The 22,143-nt window shown below is 40.2% G+C and overlaps 1 protein-coding gene across 8 annotated transcripts in view; it reads left to right on the top strand.

Annotated features, from left to right (window-relative positions):
* Positions 1-22,143, top strand: part of LOC119156593 (transmembrane 4 L6 family member 1-like) — a 52,416-nt gene that overhangs the window by 13,015 nt on the left and 17,258 nt on the right. For 3 of the 8 annotated variants that reach the window (XR_005107223.1, XR_005107225.1, XR_005107224.1), the window contains exons 1-3: positions 16,728-17,362; positions 20,704-20,874; positions 21,961-22,045. The exons of 1 other annotated variant lie outside the window; for it this stretch is intronic. Coding sequence is in view for 3 of the 7 variants with exons in the window: in XM_037406560.1 (XP_037262457.1) it covers positions 20,752-20,874; positions 21,961-22,045 (208 nt within the window). In the remaining 4 variants the exon portion in view is untranslated. Of the gene's footprint in view, positions 1-16,725; positions 17,363-20,703; positions 20,875-21,960; positions 22,046-22,143 lie in introns of those variants that run through there. 4 more of the 8 variants (XM_037406560.1, XM_037406564.1, XM_037406561.1 and 1 more) reach the window with 4 other exon arrangements.

Below are 22,143 nucleotides of genomic sequence, written 5' to 3' on the forward strand. Positions count from 1 at the left end.
GCTATGAGGGTGTTTCCTCCTCTCCCCAACTCCTGAGTCATGCAGAGTCCATGCTGTGCAAAGAAAGATTAAATGACATGTTTTCCTATGGAAAAATAGTCGGAATGGAAGGCCACTTGGGTAGTTTTGGTAGTTTCAGGAGGATGTAAGCAGTGATGATACCTTATCAGTTCTTCACCCGGTTTCTTAAAACACAGACAGGCAATGATCTGCAAACTATGTGGAGACTGAGGAATGACAGGAACAGGTAATTTGATAGATATAAATAATAAATACAAATACAGCTACATGCCCTGTGGCTACATATAAACCTGTAGAGTGCATGGTAGCTGGTAGCTGCAAATGAGAAAATTCAATAATTGGAAACAGTGATCCTGAAACAGAACCAGATGTAGCATAGATGGTAACCTGAAAAGTAGAGCAAACTAGCCTGGATGCAGCACACACTATAGTTAACCATCCTTTTCTCAGTACCTGGGCTGGGCCCCTGAGATATCACTAGTACTATCATCACAAGAAATTCCATTTTTTTTGTTGGCCAGATTTCTAGGTAATCTTGGTAATCAGATTTTGATCTTGTTCAGATAGATGAATGCGGCTTAACATGTATTTTGATGTATCTATTAATTTTTAATTGTAGATAGGTGTCTCTTGAACAGTTCTTGTGTCAGTGACTGAACTCATTAGGCAGTTATGACCCAAGGTCATGAGTTCTTGCTCTTGTGATTGCAGCTGCTTCCATGCTCTAAATGTAGTTCGGATATCTGGAGCTTCATAAGCTTCTGTGAGAAGTACTGATCCTGGATTTTACTATGAATTTATGGGTAGGATTGGATTTAGAGTAGCATAGCTGAAACCATGCCGGTTCAAGCCTCTGCTGCAGCAAGTAAATTTGCTGCATGTGTGTTTATATATATCTTTTGTATATGTGTATGGTGGCACACTGATCTCAAGTAAGAAATACAGAAGGAAGTTCCTACATAAAGTCACTCTGAACCCACAACATGGTGTTGTATATGCTTTTGTGTTGTGCCATTCCATTGATGGACTGGAAAGAGGCTAGTCCTGTGGACCAAGTTGCTTTTCTTTGAAGAGAGAACAAAGAAGAGTGAATTGATAAATGTCTCCCTTCATGTTACCCCAGGCTTCACTGCAGTGAAGGATGGCATTAGTACAGGCTCTCCTTTCCAGAACACAGGAAAGCCACCCAGCTGTGACACCAGTGTAATGAACCCAGGTAGACATACAGAGGAGACAGACCCCACTCCCTTTTGCTAGCAGTTGAGACAAGCCACTCCTCTCTGAAATGCATGGATACAGCATGTGTATCAGTGAGATGCTGGAAGAGCAGGGCTGCGTGAATGGAGCTGTGTTATGTGCAAAGTAAAAGCCATCATCGCACCCTTTTTCACAGCTTTGACGCAGGAGACATTCATTCCCTTTTCTGTTCACAGACTCCTCTGTCAAACCTGGGGGATAGCTGCCTGATGAGGCATGAGAAAGCAGAAAAGGGAAAAATGTCTGAGAAAACTTGGTATTGTGGGCTTTCCTGTGATGGTGTTTTCCTGTCCCAGCCCCAGCTGCTGGACTTCCCCTGGGTTCTGAGGACAGACTGGTGAAATGCAGTTTCCTTTGTATCTTGTTTGACCTTTGTTCTCTTCCTGACGTTTTTGTTCAGATAAGAGCCTTTGACAAATGCAGCTTGACCTGGGTGGTACTTTAAGTTGCACGTAGGTATCATTGTGAATACAGAAAAGCAAAGTATGCTAATGAAAAGTATTTAAGAGAAGTGGGCTGGAAGGCGTGTTAGAACTAAAACAAACCTGGATTCATGTCCTGTGTCGGCAGGTCTGCTATCAATAGTCACAATTTAGATACAATTTCAGCTTCCAAGGAAGATCAAATTAGTTAGGTCCTAGACTATCTACTATAGGTGGATAATGGCCAGCTCAGAGTGGGAGATTCCTCTGCCTCTCTTGAGAATGGAAATAGGTCAGATGAGTTTTTATGTCCTATTCCAAGTAAAGTTTTTACTCCATGACATCACTCTTGATATCTGATAGTCTAGTCCTTTCTGTTAGCAAAAAATATTTGAAAATAATTTTTATTTCCATTGGTGTCAGTCATATGTTTAAGTTACTGACTTTTTCATTTAAAGTGAAATTACATAGAAAATTATTGTACTGATTGGACTTTTCCAGCTTTATGGTTAACTCAGCTTTATACTTCCTTGCTCTTTTACTGTTCTGTAGTCATGTTCTGTCACTTCCCATTTTATCCACCTTTGCTGCCCGTTTAACTTAACCACAAATGCCCTTTTCTGTGTGGAACATCTTCTGTGAAGGTTTTAATAATCCCATTCCCTCATTCTCCTCAAGGCATACTCGTAACCATGGGGCCAAAAGTAACTGACAACCAGTAGCAAATAAACATGTGGCCCCTTAAGCAACTTCTGACACGTCTCTGATTTATATTACTTTCAAGTAAGCAAAAATTAGGTAACTTTGTGTATGTAATGCCTCTCTTTGCTGCTGTTGTGTTTGTTGAGTCTTCTGATATTTATTTTTTTTCCTTTTGCAGAGAAGGTGTTTTGTTACATATTAATCAACATTGCTTTTTTGTAAATAACAATGCCTGTAGCAGAAAACAAAGAAACAAAGGGCCATCTAAGCACCACTGAAAGACTTTTAATAGTTAGCATTGAAAACTGAAATTGCACCTGAGGTGTTTTCCAAAATGGGAGAACAAAAGAACCATTTCTTTTAGAGTTATCTGTTAATTATTTCGTGGGGTGGTGGTGGTGTTTTTTATAGTTTTGCTATGATTTTTTGTCACATCCCACAAATTATAAAGATCAGAATTATTTACAGAGGTTATGCAGAGTTTAGTTACATGTTCTTCCTATCACTATGAGTGCTGAAGAGCATAACTGTCTATCAGGCGGTCATTCTCTTGCTGAGTATAATTTAGGTTTTCTTCTTACTCTTGACCTTACAGAAGTAGGCAGACGGGCAAGCGATGCCTGGGGAACCATGCCAGTTTCTTCAAGTTTGAGAAAGAGATGAATCTGCCTCATGTTCTTAGCAGATGCTTTTGTTCTTCCAGTGGATGAACTGGTTCTCCTGCCTTGCAGGGGAGGCATCACTGGATGCTGTCACTGCTCATGGCTTTCCTTAATTTCTTTCTCAGAGTGACTATTCGTCACTCATCATCTGTCTTCAGAGCCCAGAAGCATTCATCCTGACTTGGTATGTTTCTGAAGAATGGAGTGATATACAGTGTGCCTCCATGTGTGTTACCCCCAAAAAGCTGTGTTTTTTAATGCTTTGATGTGCTTCTGTTTTTTTTTTCTAGCAGTCAGTGCACCTGATGTTTTGCAAGAAAATTTCAGTTGTAAAGTAACATTTGTAGAAGTTCTGTAAAGCTTTGAAAACAGGAGAATTTGAAATTACTGTTGCTTGAGTGAAATCTTGGCTAAACCATGAAGTACATAGTTCCCACCAGTTTCAGTGAGGGCAGATTTTAATCCCTGTATTGTTGTTTCTGACAGGTTTAATGTCTGCCTCTTCAAATTATCATACTTCTGTGTGTTCTGCAACAGCAAACATCTTTTAAATAAGAAGTTTTCACATCTTATGTCTCTGAACCTGTAATTTCCTTCTTTGCATCTGTAAGCGCTCAGATCCTTATTATCTGGTCAGGTAGTGGCTGGACAGTTTTGCTGGGTTTTTTTCTCTCCCACCCTCCTTTTAAGTGGACTTTCAGACTGCTGAGATTTTGATTGGCTTCTCTGGTGCCGATAACTGAAAGAATGGTAGCAACGCTACTACGGGTGCTGCAGTGGCTGCAGCTGCTGCCCCAGCCAGTGCTGCACCTGTCAGTGCTGATGCAGTGGGGATTGCTTCTGTCTTTACTGGGATGCAAACATCAAGTGCATGCATAGTCTTAAAGGAAGGTAGGTTCCAGAGATAAAGTCTGGGCTTTCTTATCCCTCACTAGATACCAGTGCAATTGAGAGGAAAATACGCCTGTGAATTCATTAATTCATCTTACCTAGGAACAAATTGTGGCCTAAGTGGCCCCAAGTGTAAAGCAGGAATAATCCAGCAAATTTATGTGGAGTTGCTTTGCTTTTACCCTGGAAGAGAATACCTGCCTCTCTTTCCCATCATTCTTTCTGGACTTGGAGGAAATAGGAGCAAAGGAGAAGTAGCTCTTAATTTCTGCTGCTTGTTTGTGTTGCTAATAAACAACATTGCCCATATGCTCTTCAACACCATGTGGGCTCCTGTGGTAGAGAGGAGGTGTGTGAGCTGCACATCAGGTGAACTGATGTTATCTCTCCCCAATTGCATCCCTGCTGCTTGGCTTTGTATCCTCCATTTGTGTTGTCCAGGTGAATTGTTCCCATGCTCCACAGAAATGGCACAGTTGTGGCCCATTGGCTCCTTTCATTCTCCCACCCATCTTTCTGTAAGAGATGTGTCTGCTTTAAAGACATCTTTGGTCTAAAATCCCTTATATAGAAATGGTTCATATGTCACAGAGGAAAATAATGGACCCTGGTTTGCAGGAAAGAATTTCTATGATGTAAAAGATGTTAATCTTATGTTACGATATTGATACTTGGAATGTCTGATTGGTATAGGTAGGTTCAGTTTTACTTCCAGATCACCTGTCTGAAATGAGGGCACTTCTCATTACAGATCATAAATTGCTGATTGAGTAGGGAGGCAGACTGAAGAAAGGCAGGAAGGCTGTCTTTTCTGTGGAACTGGATAATTCCCATTTCCATTTTGGATCAAATTTGAAAGACTGTTATGGTTTTGCATTTGTTCAAATTTAAGAATTGCCATGGATCCCATCTCCCAAGCTGTATCTCCCATGTACTTGGATGCAATTCTGTACAGCTTTTGATTGATGATAAGAATGCTATTATGCACTGCATTCTTTTTAATCCATTTGGTGTGAAACTGGGATGCTTTATGTCTCTCATTTATCTTACTCATAACTACAAACATGCTTCCAGCTGGCTAGTCCTTCTCCCCTGCTGATTTCACTGGGGACATTTGATAAGAATGGGGTCAGAGTCCATGTTTACACTTCATTTCCTCTTCAGTTGTTTGTTTTAACTATCCTCTGCTTGAATCCTGTTCAAAAGAGAGATTTTCATGACCGAATAGTATTTTCTTCCACACTGAGCTCCTCTGCTAGCAAGAATCAAGAAGTTTTTAAAGGAAGCGGCCAGCTGGGTTTTTAGCTTTGGGGTGCCTATTTTTTTTCTTTGTTTTTCCAGAACAAATAAAATGTTTGAATTTTGGTTATACATTAAGGGTCTGGTTACATACCCTGTATGTATCCATGGTTCCCACTGATGTCCGTGGGAAGCCTTGTTGGAGAAGAAATGCAGAACTGGGTTGTCTTACCAAAATCTTTCTTCAAACAGCACAATTAAGACGGTGCATCATTTTACCCAACGTGTCTCAAATTGCTGGTGGCTTGACCTTGCAGTCTCTGCACTTCCTATTGTCTGCATTAGGCTCCACAGACTCTTGGAGCACTCATCCTTGTGGGCAACATACAGCATGTTAGTGGCCTTACCTGCAGTGGATTTATCCCGTAGTTGCTGCTGTAGTGGAGAGCAGAACCTGAGCAGTTTGCCTTTGCACTGTTACAGTTGCTCATCAATTTCTCAGTTAACAAATATATTAAAAAATGACAGAGATCATGCAATGGCAAGTCTTAATTTCTCACTCATTCTCTGAAAGTTTGTATTCTTCCTTTTATGAACCAGTTGAAAAAGTATAAAATCTTGAGTGTTTTGCAAATTGTATGCTGTTTGTTGACAGCCCCATGCCACCCAGAGAAGAGCCCATGGAGGCAAGGACATGACATGCTATCGCTGTTACTAGTCTATTACTACTTTTTTTTTAGCTTGGATTTCTCGAATAGAGCTTTGGAGGGAGGGTGGGAGATCCTTTACACCTTCACCCGATGTCTTCACCCCTTCAGTTCTTCCTTTGCTGTTGCAGCTTTGAGAAGCTTACCCTGTTCCTCCTTTCAGAACATTCACATGAGGGGTAGTGTGTTTTTCATACTCCACTTTCACCCTCCACCAAATCACCTTGCAATCATGAAATTTGCATTAGGTACAGCAACAAATTGGTTGCTCTGTAAATAGACATCCAGATGGTCTAAGGTGCATGAACTGTTTTGTATTATGTACTGTTCGTGGTTAGTGATTATTGATTTGCTGTTACCAAATTTGCCAGGCTAGGGGTAGAATGATACTGCTGGTAAAAACATCCACATTAAACTTCAAATGATCCTTGGCACTAAAAATTTGGCCTCTGGATATGCTCTGTCCTTCCTTAGAGCATAGTTCTTGTCATTATCACTATGCAGTATCTGTTTAGACAGGGCTCTGTTGCTGAATTGTTGCTAAACAGAAGGATATTCGAGCTGTTCCTTCATTTAGTTCTACCTTCCTGTTTTTTGTAGGCAAAGTTTGTCCCAGCTTGAAACTGAATTAGCTGTTACCCCCTCATTGAAAGCCCATATGGTTTTCAGGTATAGTGTACTAGTATCCTGTCAAGAGTAGAGTTGGAATATGTTAACTATTCAAAAATCTATCTTTTATTATACTTTAAACTTTGAAGTTTCTTTTTATTTCCTGAGATTTGACATGGACCATTTCATTTTGTCAACATAGTTATTGAAAACATTGAAACATGTATTGAATACATTTTTCTGAAAGAATTTGATAGTCTGGATTTCGGAAATGAAAACTATTTTTAAACTTACATTCTAAATCAAATTTTTTTGTTTCAAAACAAGCAAGACAAGTTTTTACTGCTTTTTTCAGGAGCAAATTATATGCAGTTTTATAGATGGACCTTCACACATGTGCTCAAAGTCAACACAAATCGTGAATTCCTTTTCACCACTTCAGTTTAAACACTATGATGAAGTATAAAAAATGGTTGCAAGACTGTGTGCTGATGCATTTCTCACTAAGGATGGAATATACAAGAAGTAACGAGCTGCTGTGGTTTTGTTGTTGTGTCATTGAAATGATACCAACTACGTTTAATGAGAGGACAAATGGCTTTACCATAAATTGGTTAATTAATGGAGGTTTTGCAGCAATCTCTGTTAAATCGGTTTTATTTCCATGACAACTCTTTCTGCTTCCTGGGTAACTTTGTTTCAGTAAATGTAAGACTGAAGTGAGTGGAAGAAAGGTTTTCCTGTGTAGTAATAAGTGGGCAACTACAATAAATTTCCGTATCATGAACAGATAAATATTGGCATTTAACCATGTTGTGTAGGGAATGTAATGTTACACGTTGCTGAGAACCAAATGTCAGCAAAAATAAATAGGTAATTGAGAGTAAGAGCCTATTGATAGTGCTAGTTCATCCATACTAAAAGCACGTACAGGATCTCAGCTGTAGGAAACATAATGCTTTTTTGTTTTCTTTCTTTCTGCCGTGAAATTTTATTGTGTTTACTAGTGTGACTAGAGCTAGGTAACTGTTAATCTATTCTATAAAAAACCCTCTTGCTCCTGTTTCTGCTTCAAGTTTGAAGTCAGCTACCATGCAATTAGAAGGCCTAGAGAGAAGTTTACCAGGACACTGTTTATTTCAGAGGTATATCACGTATGGGTTTAGGGTTTTGTTTTGTTTTTCTGAAAGCATGGAAGTAATCCGGTTTGAATGCAAAAGACTGGGTCTTTCCATAAAACTGTTAGGACTGCAGGCTCAGGGATGGTTGTAAAACACCTGTTGGTGTTTTTTTTTCCCAACAGCAAAATAACATTCTGATCTTTTTCAGATGCATCTTTGCTCTCAAAACTATAATGTAGCATGGCCTTACAATAATTTATGTGCTTAGACTTGATTTGTTAAACTTCCTTTTTTGCAAATAGTTAAAACTGTGGTCAGAGTTGACTCACCTTGAGTAGATCAGTTATCACTTGTGTTAATATTTAATGATATGGTACCAGGCTGTACCCTGTTACCTTCAGAACACTCATATTGTTTTGAGAGATAATGCATCTCCTGTTTTAATACCAAGTATCTGGGACAGAGCATGCTGTGTGGCCTCAAAGGCTCAATGCTTCTGTTACATTTGTCTTTATGTGAAGGCTGTGGTGGATCCTAACAGTGCAAACATGATGATGCTGGGAGCCTATTTCTGGTCTTGTTCATAGTGATTAGAAAAAAATGTTAGAAATAAATTAGAAATAATTCTAGTTAGTTATCTGTATGTCATGGTGAAAAATATGCTGACCCTTGTGAAGCTGGCCTGAGGTCAAGGGACTAGCAGCCCTTAGATTTAATATTTCAATTTTTTTCATGTCTGTCTCTCTTAAGCTGTCTTTTTCCTACATCTCATTCTGTCACAAGTGCCTGAGATCAGCTATGCCTCTGAGATGGGCTGCTCCTGCTGCTGCTTGCCCACCTCTGGTCACTGCTCTGCCTCATGGGCCACTCCCTGGCTGTCACCAATGTCCGTACTTGCTCAACACACCATCATCTTTTATGAGTGAGAGACATTGATAAGAGAAACACTCATGAGGGCACCCTCTGCTGCAGAAAACAGGTATCTGAAAAACATACCACAATAGTTTATAGACTCTTATCCTCTTTGACAGTTAGATAAGCTTCTTTGATTTTTCTCCCTTCTCCCTTTGTTATGTTTTTAATACTTTAAGAAGAGGACAGAACATGCATTCCCTGTTGAGAGGAGTGCCACGGCTGCTGCAGCTGAATGCCAGCCTCCAGGGCTGGCATTGTGGTGGCCTGGGCAGCAAAGCTCAACCTCCTTGCTGTGCCTGGGACCACAGCATGGCAGCTGGCTCCTGTTCATCTGGGCTTCCACCACCACCAAGAGCAAGATACATGGCACTGGCTGGCTTCTGGCAGCAATGCTCGTTCATCTGTACAGATGAACTCATCTGAACAGATGAGGGACTGGTCTGGCTGAATTTGTTCACTGTTTTTTAATTTCCACCACAGGGCTAGTTTTCATCCAGGTTAGTTCTCTGATCTGGTCCAAGCAAGGCTGCAGGGATGCCAGGATCAGTATTGGGGACTAAGCAGGAATATATAGGTGCAAGTAGAGAACGGGACTGAATCTCCAGCAACAATTTGCAGTTAGATCAGGTTAAGTCAGCTGTTAAATTGCGCCTTGAGACTGTAAAGCTAACTGTTGTGGTATTGGGCCTCTCCAGGCAGTAACATTGGTCAGTAGTCAGTAACACTGAACTTTTATGGATGGCTATTTTCATTAAGATAACTGTCTCCAATCATATTCACTTAGTCCCTGTGAGTTTAAGATAAAATGAGGCCGTGCTGGGTGCAGCTTGTTCTGCACAGGAGGTCTGAATTTGCCCTAATTAACAAGATGCTTCCTCAGGAGGATGTGGCTGACCTTGGAGAAATTCAGCTCCTTTAAAATGAGTGTGAGTGACAGCTGGCTGGATGTATGATGTTTACTGTTGGTCTGTGTGCTGAGGTGCTCCTACCTGCATGCAGGACCTGGTACTTGGCCTTGGGCCTTGTTGAACTTCATGAGATTTGCATGGGCCCACCTCTTGAGCCTGCCAGGCTCCTCTATACCAGGTAGAGGTGTTGTGTGTGTGTGTGGGGGGGGGTTTTGCATGGTTTGTTTTTTTTTTTTTAAGTATGTTTCTGTTTTCCCTTTTGGACTGCTGGCAGTCTGGGGTGATTTTTAGGCACCAAGAATAGACTTAATGTATATGCTACTAAGGGTTTCTTTTAATAGTTTCAAGTTTGATGTGTGTGAATTGATTTCATTGTTGTATGTTTATTAACTTGTTTGCAGCTAATTTTTACATCATTTGGAGCATCTGGGAATAACTGTTTTCAAAATTTAACCAGTATCTTACTCCTTTTTTCTTTAGGGGGGAGGGAATTATTTTTTATTTTTTTTAAACCGTGATTATATTTTAAAACCTCAGTAAATCTTATGGCTTGGTTGTAGCAAAGTAGGTTCTTCTAGATCATCACCAGTATGTGTCATAATACCATGCCAAGTTGTGTTTCATTGACCTGACAGGGGATTCTGCTCAGCTCCTCTGACTGTCATTACTGTATGACCTCATGCAAGTGCTTCAGCTGTTGTCACACCCTTGCCTGTTTGAGCAAAAGTTTTGTATACTTCTTGCAATATAATTATCTATAGTAACTCAAAGCTACATGACATGTCATCTTATTCCAGTGAGGTCTTTATACTCACCTGCATCTTTGTATTCTGATGTTTTTACTGTCTTACCAGTCTCTTTAATTTGAGTACAGAGCTCATCCTGTAAATTTGACAACAGCATTGAAATGTGCTAAGCCATTTTGTATGTACATGGAATGAAATTGCGCTTTCTCCAGAATTTGAGAGCAGGAGAAGCTCTCGTTGTATAGAAGTTTCATCTTTTGCTCACATGCTCAGAGCCACACTTACACTTGCAGGTAGAATGGCTGCTTCCAGGCACAGCAGATCTGTACTTTGTCAAAACTCTTGCTTTATAACAGCATGCTTTTCTTAGCTTTTTGTCTGTCTTTAAATGGAAGTAACTAATATGTATGATATTTTCCTTAAGTGCTTTAATAAACCATTCCACTTCATTTGTCAAAGCATCACAGACTAGTGTAAATGTGTCGTGGTTTAACCCCGGCCAGCAACCAAGCACCACACAGCTGCTTGCTCACTCCCCCTCAGCCAGAGGGCTGGGGGGGAGGATTGGAAAGGAGTGTAAAACTTGAGGGTTGAGAGAAGAACAATTTAATAGGTAAAGCAAAAGCTGCGCATGCAAGCAAAGCAAGGAATTCATTCACTGCTTTCCATCGGCAGGCAGGTGTTCGGCCATCCCCAGGAAAGGAGGTCTCCATCACATTTAGCGGTTACTCATGAAGACAAATGCCATAACGCCAAATGTCCCTACTTCCTTCTTCTTCCCCCAGTTCATACACTCAGCATGCGTATATATATGGTATGGAATACCTCTTTGGCTAGTTTAGGTCAGCGGTTCTGGCTGTGTCCCCTTCCAATTTCCTGTGCCACTCCAGCCGCTCACTGGCAGGGCCCAGGAACCGAAAAGTCCTTTATTTAGTATAAATATCAGTGTCATATCAACATTGTTCTCACACCAAATCCAAAACACAGTGCTGCACCAGCTACTAAGATGAAAATTAACTCTAATCCAGCTGAAACCAGGACAAAATGTTGAATCTCCTCAGCTTTCTGTGATATAGATTGCATTCCTTCTTTATGACCAGGTACAATTTAAGGACAATGCTGTCAAACTTGGATTTCTAAACTTAGTCACCTATAATTTCTATTTAGGCAACAGAGTAAGTGACCTAAATTTCAAGGTGCTTAATATCCCAGTACACCAGTTGAAATCTTTGGGGTTTAGTATGTGAACTGCAACCAACTTTCAGTATGAACAGCAGCTGGATTAGTTGCACTTTTTTCAAGAAACACTTGTAGCCCTCATGCAGAAATATTTGTTGTGTCTCAGCTATCTCTGCCATTAGGTATGTTGGTAACTTCTTGGTACTTAGTCTGGCTCCATATTCCTCCGCTATACTGTGCTGCTCACACAAGAGTGTTCTGTTTCCTTCTGAAAACACTGCTGTTTTCACCTGATTAAAACTCTGTCATTTTCACCTGATGGTGAAGAGCCACCTTCCTCAAAACTAAGTGAGAATTTATGTGCAGCTCATCTGAGGAAGCCTACTGCTCTTTAGAGCAAGCTCCCTTGATGACTTCCTGTCTGAACCTGTAGCATGCCAGATGATGTTGCATATCTGCCCTGACTTTTGCATTGTGGAGGCCAGAGGATTCACCAAAGGGGTTCACATGCTTGTTCCACCACGTTATGCTGAAAGCAGTCATTAAGAATGTAGTGGGGTTTGGTTTATAGATTCAAATGATGAGAAATCTGCTGCCAGTCTTGATGCTCTGTACTCAGTGGTTATTTTCCCCCTGTGCCACTTGAAAATGAGATCTTTTTAATACTGCTGATAGACCCTAGAAATGGTACTTCCTTAGTGGTGGCACATTTTGGTGATATCTGTGATGATGTGGAGATAGATGTTTTCAGAACTGTTGTTAGTCTTTAAAAAGTAACAAATATGAAAGATTTAAGACAAAGACTTCTTTAAAAGTGATCTCTCTTTTCTTGACTGTCCCAGTTGTTATCCCTGACAGCATGCATTGCTGTCACATGTACAGCAAGTGTTACAACGTAGTAACAATAATGGAAAATAGCCCCAAAATAAGACAATAATATGTTCAGTTCTACATAATGTTCTAGGGCATATGATACAAAGGGTTTGCTTCTAAGTTATTTTTCAGTTGAAGTGCCCCTTCACAAAAGTGTAGATACAATCATATGTATTGGTATACCTTGTAAGTATTATGCATAGAAAAAAAAGTAGCATTTTTAATTTCTTGCTGATTAGTTATTTGAGCTTTGCCTAGTTGTACTTCCTAATATTCCTCATAGTTCCGAAAACTTGCGTAGTTCTGTTTTATACTGTGGCTATGTAACTAAATGATAGCTGGCTTGAAAAATATGTGGAAAAAGGGAAGTTTTGTATTTTTGTCATAGAAGAAGTTACTGCTTTCATTGTCTTGGCAGGTAGGTTGGCACACTCTGCACACCCACCTGTTAGATGCAGTATCTTGTAACACCATAATGCTTCTTGTTTCCAAGAGCAAGCATTCCCTCTAATCCTTATTAGGGCTTATAGGAAAAAGTTATTAGTCATTCATTCAGTGGCACACCCACTGTCTATTGAGACATATTTTTAGAAAGAAGCAGAAGTCCACAGCATGGCTCACAGAGGCTATTTTGAAATACTCAGCTGCATGCACACCCATGCTTGTAGCCTTTAATCGAGGAAACTTTTGAATTACATCAGTGGGAGTAGTGTCCAAGTTGAGCAACAGAGGACAGACTCTTAGGACTAATGGGCTACCTGTTGGGCTGGTGGATTTCCTATTTTCAAAGCAGGAAAATCTGTGTGCTGAGTAATACTGAAACCAAAACATCCAGATACACAGCAGCTTTGAAAGCAGACATAAAACTGTACATTTTTGTAGGCTTAGAAAGATAATTTGGGTTAGTTCAGTGTTAAAGGTGTTTGCTTTAATGCTCAGCAGGTGTGTGTAGCATCTGAAACTTTGGATGTGTTTGTATGTGTGCTGTGTGGAGCCAGGGCATGGCTCGCTGGGATGGCATACACTGGAAGAGGAACAGGGAGTGCTTGATCTGTCTTGACATGGTCTATGGCTAGACCTGCAAAGGCACCTCAGAACTGGCACTGACTTCCAATGGGTGTTAGGAAGCCTGGGCTGGAGCTGTGGCTGCCTAGCAGTAGGGGGAGAGGGAATTCCTTCCATGGGGCTAGATTTTGCAGTAGCAGGTGGCTGCAAAGCTGGCTGCTGGATTACATTGTTGGTCAGGAGGAGGAGGAGTGGGTCATGCCTTGGTCCTGTCAAAGGGAAGAGGGAATTTTGGAGGTTGTGGCAAATCAGTGTGCAGAAGCAGATTTTAAAATGAGCAAAAATTGCTGCGTTTGGAGCAGAGCTGTAGAAGTTGGGGTGCCCAGTTCTTAACAACAGATCATTAAAATGCTTCCCCAGCATGAGGGAAGTCACAGGCCTTCCTCAGCCTGAGGACACTTTAAACCACATCTCTTACTCCATGTGAAACCCCATATGAGTAGGCTGGTCTTGCTTGGAGTGCCATCTTCTTTGGTGCAACCTCAAGTAACAGTAGTGTTGGCGAGATGCAAGGCAGCAGCGGAGCAGTGTCTGGTGATCATGACTGTGGTAAGAGTTGTCTGACAAAGAAGTTTAGCGACATGCGTATTTGGCAGGATTTACAGGGCATCTTACTTCTACTGATGTCCTCCTATGAGCACGCAGACTTACAGTCAAAGCTTTTATTCTTTGACAGGTAGTTTACAGAGCTTGTGCTGAAGGCAGAAGAAGGATTTTTGTAATTTTATGTGCTTCTCAGAAACAGTTTTGACTGATGGGTTTCTGCTGCAGACAGGTTCTGAGTTTTTTCAGCTCTAGGGAGTATTAGGCAAAAAAAAAAGGCCACAATATGACCCTTTATGAGTCATATTGTGTCAAATGAATATTTATGAGTCATGTTGTGTCAAATGAGTATTAGGTAACCTTCAAGTGCATTATGAAAAACGCTTATCTGTAACTAATCTGCAGTTGAAAATCTATTCTGTGTGAAGGCTCAAGATTTCCCCCCATGTAGCAATAATGATAGTGTTACCACTTTCTTATGCTGGATTGGACAGAAGATTGGGTTACTGCGATAGAACACTGTGCTAATTTATAACGCTTATATCTTTTTCTACAAAACTGAGTTGAAGAAGTGGGGAAAGCCACTTGCTCTTGTCAGTTTGTGTTATGAAGAAATAGCTTTACGCTGGTTTTAGTATAATTTTTAATAATGCTCTTTTTTTTGTTTTTTAAAGTGGGGTGGTGGGGGTGGTGTTGGGGGAGGGAGAGCTTTTTTTCTTCTTGTAGTGTGTGAATGTTTGGGAAGTACCTCCAAGTGGAGAAGGAAACACAGCTTTGACCCTAAACATTTTGGAGAATTCTGATGTTAAAGGTATGGTTTTTATATCCAATAAGAGATTTGAGAGGCATGCGTTTGTTTTTCAAGTCTGGCCAACTCTGAAAGTGTGATTCAGCCACAGAAGAATGATTCTGCAAAAGTTTTTAGCCGTTTACAGTTCAAGGAAAGTCTCCATTGAAGCCCAGTCAGAAGGCATGATTTCAAGTAAACTGTACGATGAATAGTCTTCTACTACTAAATAAAATGTAATTTTATGGGAGAGAGGTTCTTAGTATGAAAGTGTTTCATTTTTGTGTTGAAAATACTGTTTTGCAAGCTACAATATAAAGTTCAAAGAAAATCTCCAGTATGATTTAAATGATTTTTCTAAACAATTTTATACCATTTCAGAATTCCTCGTTGTGAACTACTGTGCAATGCTGTGAACAATATAATTAAATTAATAATACCTTAAATAAATTATGTGAATAATATCTGAATACACAGTGCTTTTTATTATGCAGTAACAATGGACATTTTAAAATGTGTGGTAAATCTAATGTGATTGTACTTTTTTTGTTGCCACTTTCAGTTATGGGTCACAATACAGTTGACTGTGCATGTGCTGACTGAGGTCATGAAACTCTGCTTCACTGATGCATTCTCAATCTGTGCTGACCCCAACAAAGTTCTGGTACTTAGAAAAAAAAGCCTGTCCAGAGCCAATGCTGAGGAGCGTTCTTAACTAATTACCTTTAAAAAGTATTTTTTCTTTTCATGCGTTTGGATTAGGCAAGTACAAGAATACTCTGTAGTATGAGGAGAAACTCTCTTACTGGAGATTTTAATCTGCTTCTGTACATATGATGGTCATAAGACTTCCCTCAGAATTACTTAGTTTGAAGTATGTCTGTCTCCGTTAAATAATTTGGCTCAGAAAATTCTTTGGTTTTAGAGCATTGGTTCGTGTATACCATTGTACTGCTTAAAACATGAAAGGAGTAGGAAAAGAGTAAATAACAATTGATAAATTGCAGTAAAGACTTACTAGAAACAATTAGTCTGCAGATTTTAAATAAACTAAAAAGTATAGAAATAGAAGAGGTGCATTGATCAGAGAACCAAATACTACAGCACGCCCCAGAGTTTTGAAGTCTTAGTGTATCTATAGGTGTCTGTGCCTCTTGACAACTGGTTTCTTCAGTACTGACTGTCGCACAAGGCAGTAAATGCAGTGTCAGCAGCATCCTTCCGTTAGGCAGAGGAGAGGGGAGAGCACCTACCTTCAGTCAGAGATGACTGCAGCTCTCATAAGAGCTTTGCTGCTTTCTGTGGCAAATGTTCAGGCCCTGAATTTCTGCCCCCAACCAAGCATTCAGCATGGCAGGAACTGCACCCACATGCGCAGAGCAGAACGTGGAAGAACACTGCAGCAGAGCTCTCCAAACATGCTCCATGTGGCTCTGCTTCCCTACCAGCCAGCCTTCAGCACTATCCTTTCTGTTTAATGATTTTGCTCCATTAGTGTTTTTGAAGGGCAGAAATGAAATACTGGAGGCTGATGGGGATTGCCGTCTGGTCAAATTCAGTAAGGTGTGTGCTTAGCAAGAACTTGTAGCTGAAAGTCATAATCTTTTGTACAATGCCAGCCTTACTGAAGGAAAATGAAGAAAGTCCGATGAGCACAATGGTTACTCTTGTACAGGTGGAAATTCCCATGTGTTTAAGTACCAGGCTGTGTTAGTCTGTTTTTGTGTACTTTAGATAGGTCTGTTTACTTTAATTCATTGGCAGGATTGTGTTTGAACTTAACCAAATATTAGTTATAAAGTTGAAATGCCTTATTGATATAGGCATTGCATGGCTATGAGAGGACTTTGGCTCCGTCCAGTACTTTGTCTTTCATATGATAACATCTGTCATTTCGAAGTGTCTGTCTGAAACTTGGTGTGTCACGTTTGTTTCAGATTATCTTTTATATTACCAGTTTGGAGTTATTCTCCTTAAACTTTCTCCAGTTCTGTACTAACGTGAGGAGTCTAGACTATCCAGCTAATCCAGCCCTTTGCTTTAATAAGGCAAGTATGGGTTAAGATTGTATTTTTGTCATTTACCTGTATTAATATGTCCTCTGGTTCCAGTAGGACAGTTCACAAGATGGGGTGAGTTATGTCTTGTAGCTATACAGTGGTTTATTTTTAGCTGAGCCAGAATTTTTATTTATGTTAAACTTTATTGTTTTCTGCATTTCAGAGTAGAAATACAGTTCTGAATATGTCTTGACATTAGAACTGAGTCAGTTTACTTCCCTGTGGTGGTTCAAGGCAATGCCTGCTCTTTCATTAAGTGCAACTGCATGGGCTTTGGCACAGGGGTTGTTCCAGGTGGCTGAGAACTTATGCTGCAAGTGAGAAGATCTTTCCCAATATAACAGGTTCTAGTGTGTGTGAAGACTCTCTGAGAGGATAATCGGAGTCCAAACTGTACTATTCTTACAGGACAGGACAGCTAATATTCAGATTTTTTAAATACGTATTTCCTGTTCTTGTTAAGTTCTGTCTGACTGATTTTTGTTTTATGCCAAGCCACCTTTGTGCAACTGGAGAACAGGGGTGGAGTTTCAGCCTTTTCTGCCTGTGTTCTCATTCTGCATCGCAGATGTGAAATTCCAGGAGAGGACTGACTGACGTGTGTTGGCCAAGTCCAGGAGGTGAAGTTGTCTCACTCCTTCACTAGCCTCAGCAGGTCAGCCCTGTTTCCATGCAGAGCTATGCAAATACAGTCTTGATGAAGTTACGTTTGGGGTGCTGTGGCCACAGTTAAACCTTTTTATATTTAAGGCAAAGAAAGATAGAAATGTTTTCCATGACTTATAAGATACTTGAAAGTGATTCCTTTAGTGCTGCGAGATTATACTGCCCCAACAACTTGTGTACCCTGTAACCCGTATGTATAGAACTCTTGTTTTTACCAGTGGCAATAATTTCTTTTTTCCTTTTTTTCTTTTTTTCTTTTTTTTTTTCTTTTTGTAAACATAATTTAGAAGGTTAAGGAAGTTTTTATGAGTTCTTTGCAACATGTGCTTGTAAATTCTAGATCTTCATTTTATTTTGAGAGAAAAGTAGAAATGTCGTATGTTTCTTGGATTACTGTTTTATAGTCTTTGCACCAGTTAAGCACCCAGATGGGAGTGGGATTTGCTCTGTTACTTGTTTTTCACAATGGGGAAATTCTTGTACTTGCTCTGTTTCTGTGCATATTTCTTTGGATGGATTCTGTTGCTATATGTATTTCCACACTCCCCACACACCCCTTTTCTTTCCTTGTTTGCTCCCCTTTTACTCAGCTAAAGGGGTGGCCCAAAAACTTTAAGTGTAGCAGGTTGTATGATTCTCTCTTCATCAGATATAGTTAAGTAGTAGAGTTTATTTTTAAATATCAAATGCAGCAGAAATTTAATCATTGTTAAAGATCAATAACAATACAGGTTTGGCATAGACAGTAAGTTCTCAAACTTTGTACTTGAGGAGAAAAAGTAAGTAATCCAAATTCTGCCCTGGCAACATTTATTCATTCAGAATCCTGAAATGCCAAGACTGACGTACTAATGATAAACTTTAATAGCATCATATCGTGTATGTTACTTAGCAATATACTGTTTAGGCATTTGTCATAGTTTAACCCCAGCCAGTAACAAAGCACCACTCAGCTGCTTGTTCACATCTCAGTGCGGTAGGGGAGAGAACTGAAAGAGCAGAAGTGAGAAAACTCATGGAATGAGGTAAGAACAGTTTAATAATTGAAATAAAATAATAATAATAAATTGTAATGAAAAGGAAAATAACAAAAAGAGAAAGAAATAAACCCCAAGAAAAACCAGTGATGCAAATGATAAACCATACCTCACCACCAACTGACCAATGCCCAGCCTGTTCCCAAGCAGCAGGCAGCCAGCCCCTGGCCAAATACCACTGCCTCCCACCCCTCCTCCCCATTTATATGCTGAGCATGATGACATATTGTGTGGAATATCCCCTGGTCAGCTGTCCCAGTGGTGTCCCCTCCCGGCTTCTTGTGCCCCCCAGGATGCTCGCTGGCAGGGCATGAGAAGCTGAAAAGCCCTTGACTTAGTGTAAGCACTGCTCAGCAATGACTAAAACATCAGTGTGTTAGCAACATCATTCTCATCCTAAATCCAAACCACAGCACTGTACCAGCTGTGAGGAAGGAAATTAACTCTGTGGCAGCTAAAACCAAAACAGCATTTTTGTTTGCATCAGTGTAATTTTTTTAAACTGAATTAATGGGTCTCATTCTGTGGCAAAATTGTGTCCTTTTGTAAAGAAAATTGCTTCCTGCCAAAAGGAAAATGGCAATATGTAGTTCTTTGGTTTTGTCTGTTAGCTAGCTAATTTCCATTGATATTTGTAAAAGCCATCATATCTTGTGGACCATACAATTGTTCTTATTTCCCAAAGAATTTCTGCAGTTTATGTATTGCACATACATTTTCACTTAAGCTTTGACATTTACTAATCACAAATATGCACATCTGTATTTGGGAGACTTAACACTGACACAGGTCTGCAATTTTTTAACTCTACTTGTACAGTTAAATAGTATAAATAGTACTAAATGTTTGGGGTTTTTTTAATAGCTAAAATTGCTTTTACCACTCAATAAATATAATGTATCTGATCTTGTGTAGGAGAGAGCATATAGGACAGCAATCCACAAGGATTTACATGTATACCTACTGTCCAATGGCAGGATATTTCACTCCAGATTTATGTTGACTGTGACATTTCTGTTATGTAACTTTGAGAAGGAGCAGAAAGCATCAGCTTTTGATTCTCTGTGAAAAATTTAACTTGTGTCTTAGCCAAAGAAATTACAGATGCTACACATCGAAAGTCATGGTTTATTGTATGATGAAGAAATCTTGAGGCAGTTCATTTAGCAGCTTGCAAGTCAGTTTCTATGAATGTTTTTACACTGGTAGCCTATGGCAGGTAAAAAAGATAGGCATAGCTATTCAGATCAGAAGGCTGAAAGTAACCACTCTGAAGAATTCCTCTATGCTTATTGGAATGCTAGAATTGTAGCTTCCTCAGATCAAAAAAATGTTTAAGACTATTCCTGACTACTGCACTGTAGTTGAGGGACCTAGATTCTAGTGTGCACAGTGTTTCCTCGGCATAGGTCTGCCATGTTTTGTGCATGCAGCAGTTGCCATACACACTGACAAGGTATTTTTCTGTATGTCTGAACTCAGGCAGCAGCTGAGAGAGAGAAACTCCTGAATGCACATTTCAGTAATGCCACAATAGGCTGTAAGTGGCAGGCTTAGAAACAGCATCATGCAGATGCGTTCAGGGGCTGGTACATTCCTGATGCTCACTATGCTGAGCAGACAGGCTGGCTTCTCCACTCCCAAATATTTTGCAGATGTTAAAATGGCAATATAGGTGTTACAGAAATCCCTCAGTGGGGCTGCTGTCTGCTTTTCATTGTTTTCCCCTTCCATCTTCAGCTGAATACATAAGTGACTATTACAAGGGCAAAACTGACAGCATATGAAGTTAAGACTTTTTAACATCAGTTACTTTATTTTGGCCACAGCTGTATTTTATATAGGTGTTTATTCTGTGTATCACTTTGTAGAAAACATCAAACTGTATAAATACTGTGAGTGTGATGTCATTTTCTGGGATTTCTTTTTTTCCTGCTGATGTTAACAGAGACATGCAGCTGAAAGTGGACTCCTGCAGAGATACAAGTGGCTACAGTAGTCATTGGCATGTCTGCCTTGATAGTCTCCTTTTAACCGTTGGTACCTACTGATGTGTATGCTGAGCATCCTCTGGTGAATGTTTCACAGGCTGCCACCAGTCCTGCCCACTTCTCTACAGTCAGGGTCACTACGTACCCTCTCAGATGTTATAATCACAGGCTTGCTGATCAGATCGGTTTTAGTGGCTGACATGCACGATTACTGTGACTTGGTTGTTCTTTCAACGATGTTGTCAAGTATAATCTATCTTTCGTTTGCTTATGTAAGGTATATTATGTTTATGCTCTTTCAGACTAGAGGAGGTAACCTCTCCCTCTCTAGCAGCCACTGAAAATGCCTCATGGCAGGGACACGTCCATGTCACATCATCAGTCCCACCCTAGCAACTGCTGCAGACAGTCATGAATGTCTGAGCTCTGTCAGCGTGATGGAAGAATTCATGCAGACACAAGGGCAGGTGCAGGTAACACTTGCTTTTTGGTGGTGTACTGACAGATGGAAGGCTTCACTGCTTTTTGCTCGGGAGAGGCAGGATGTAGAAACCCACAGTCACACGAAGCCCTCCTACCTTGATGTTTGTATGTTATCGCTTAGCCTGCTGACCTGTGTTTGTAGGTTTATTTACTTATTTTCTGTTGTTATAAAAGAGCTTCTGAATCTCCTAATTGGAAAATGCTACAAAGAAGATGCAAAATACTTGTGAAAGCAGCTTTCACATTCAGAGATCTAATAGTTGTGCTCTCCCAAAGAGAAATGTGAGGACAAAAGTCCTTTCTAGTGATCTGTGCATGTTTTTATTCTGTTTGTTCACTGCTGTGGAATGTGCTAGAGATAAATGGAAAGTGTAAGTGAGAGGATGATGAGCCAGAGCTTCCTCACAAACTGTATTCCTTCCTCAGATTGCAAGATGGAGTCTATAACCACTTCTGTCACTGGTTTTATGCTTTCCTTAGATGTTGCATGTCTCTCTTTAGTTTAGTAAGCCTATTGGTTGTCCCTGGTGATGGAGGATGAGAGCTAACACAGGCTTGCAAACAGTTTTAAAAAAATGTGTAGCCAAAGCAGATATGGTGAAGAGCTGGATTAAACTTAGTCTGCTTTGTATACATCTGTTTTATTCACTACAGTTATCCTCTTCCTGTTTCCTCCCTTTGTGATGCTCCTAAGAGCTGCAGGTACACCCTTTTTCTTCTGTAGCTCGTGTCACACATGAGCCCATACCTTTCTTGTAGAGTCTAGAGCTATGTTTTCATTAGAACACAGAGGCTCAAGAATAGGGCAATATAGGACATGCGAGTGAATTTCTGCTTCTTCAGCCTCTGTTCCCAGTTATCAGTAAGCCTTTGACTTTGCTAGCATGAGGTGTCTGCATTAAACTTCCACAAGGACAAATATCAGGCCTCTGAAGTTGAATTTAAAATATTTTTTGCAAAGGCAGCTTCTGGGCAAAAGAGCAGTCTTTCTGTGAAGTGTCAGAAGATGTTTTGTGAGATTTATTGCATTGTGTACGCTCTACCTCATTGTAGAACTTTGCTTAATCTTTTTAAAGGTGCTACTAAATATCCTAGAGTGTGGGATGAATCCTCAACAAGCCTTAGCTGCTGCCTGGATTTGCTTGAACTCGTCCGAAAGAGGTATGATCTCAATTCAGTGCTTGAAAAGTGAACAGTTAGGCCAGGAACTTCCAATTGTACCACAGACACAGTAGCCGAAGCAACTGCGAGGACCATGT

The sequence above is a fragment of the Falco rusticolus genome, chromosome 13 (genome assembly GCF_015220075.1).
Source record: "Falco rusticolus isolate bFalRus1 chromosome 13, bFalRus1.pri, whole genome shotgun sequence".
Classification (NCBI taxonomy): domain Eukaryota; kingdom Metazoa; phylum Chordata; class Aves; order Falconiformes; family Falconidae; genus Falco; species Falco rusticolus.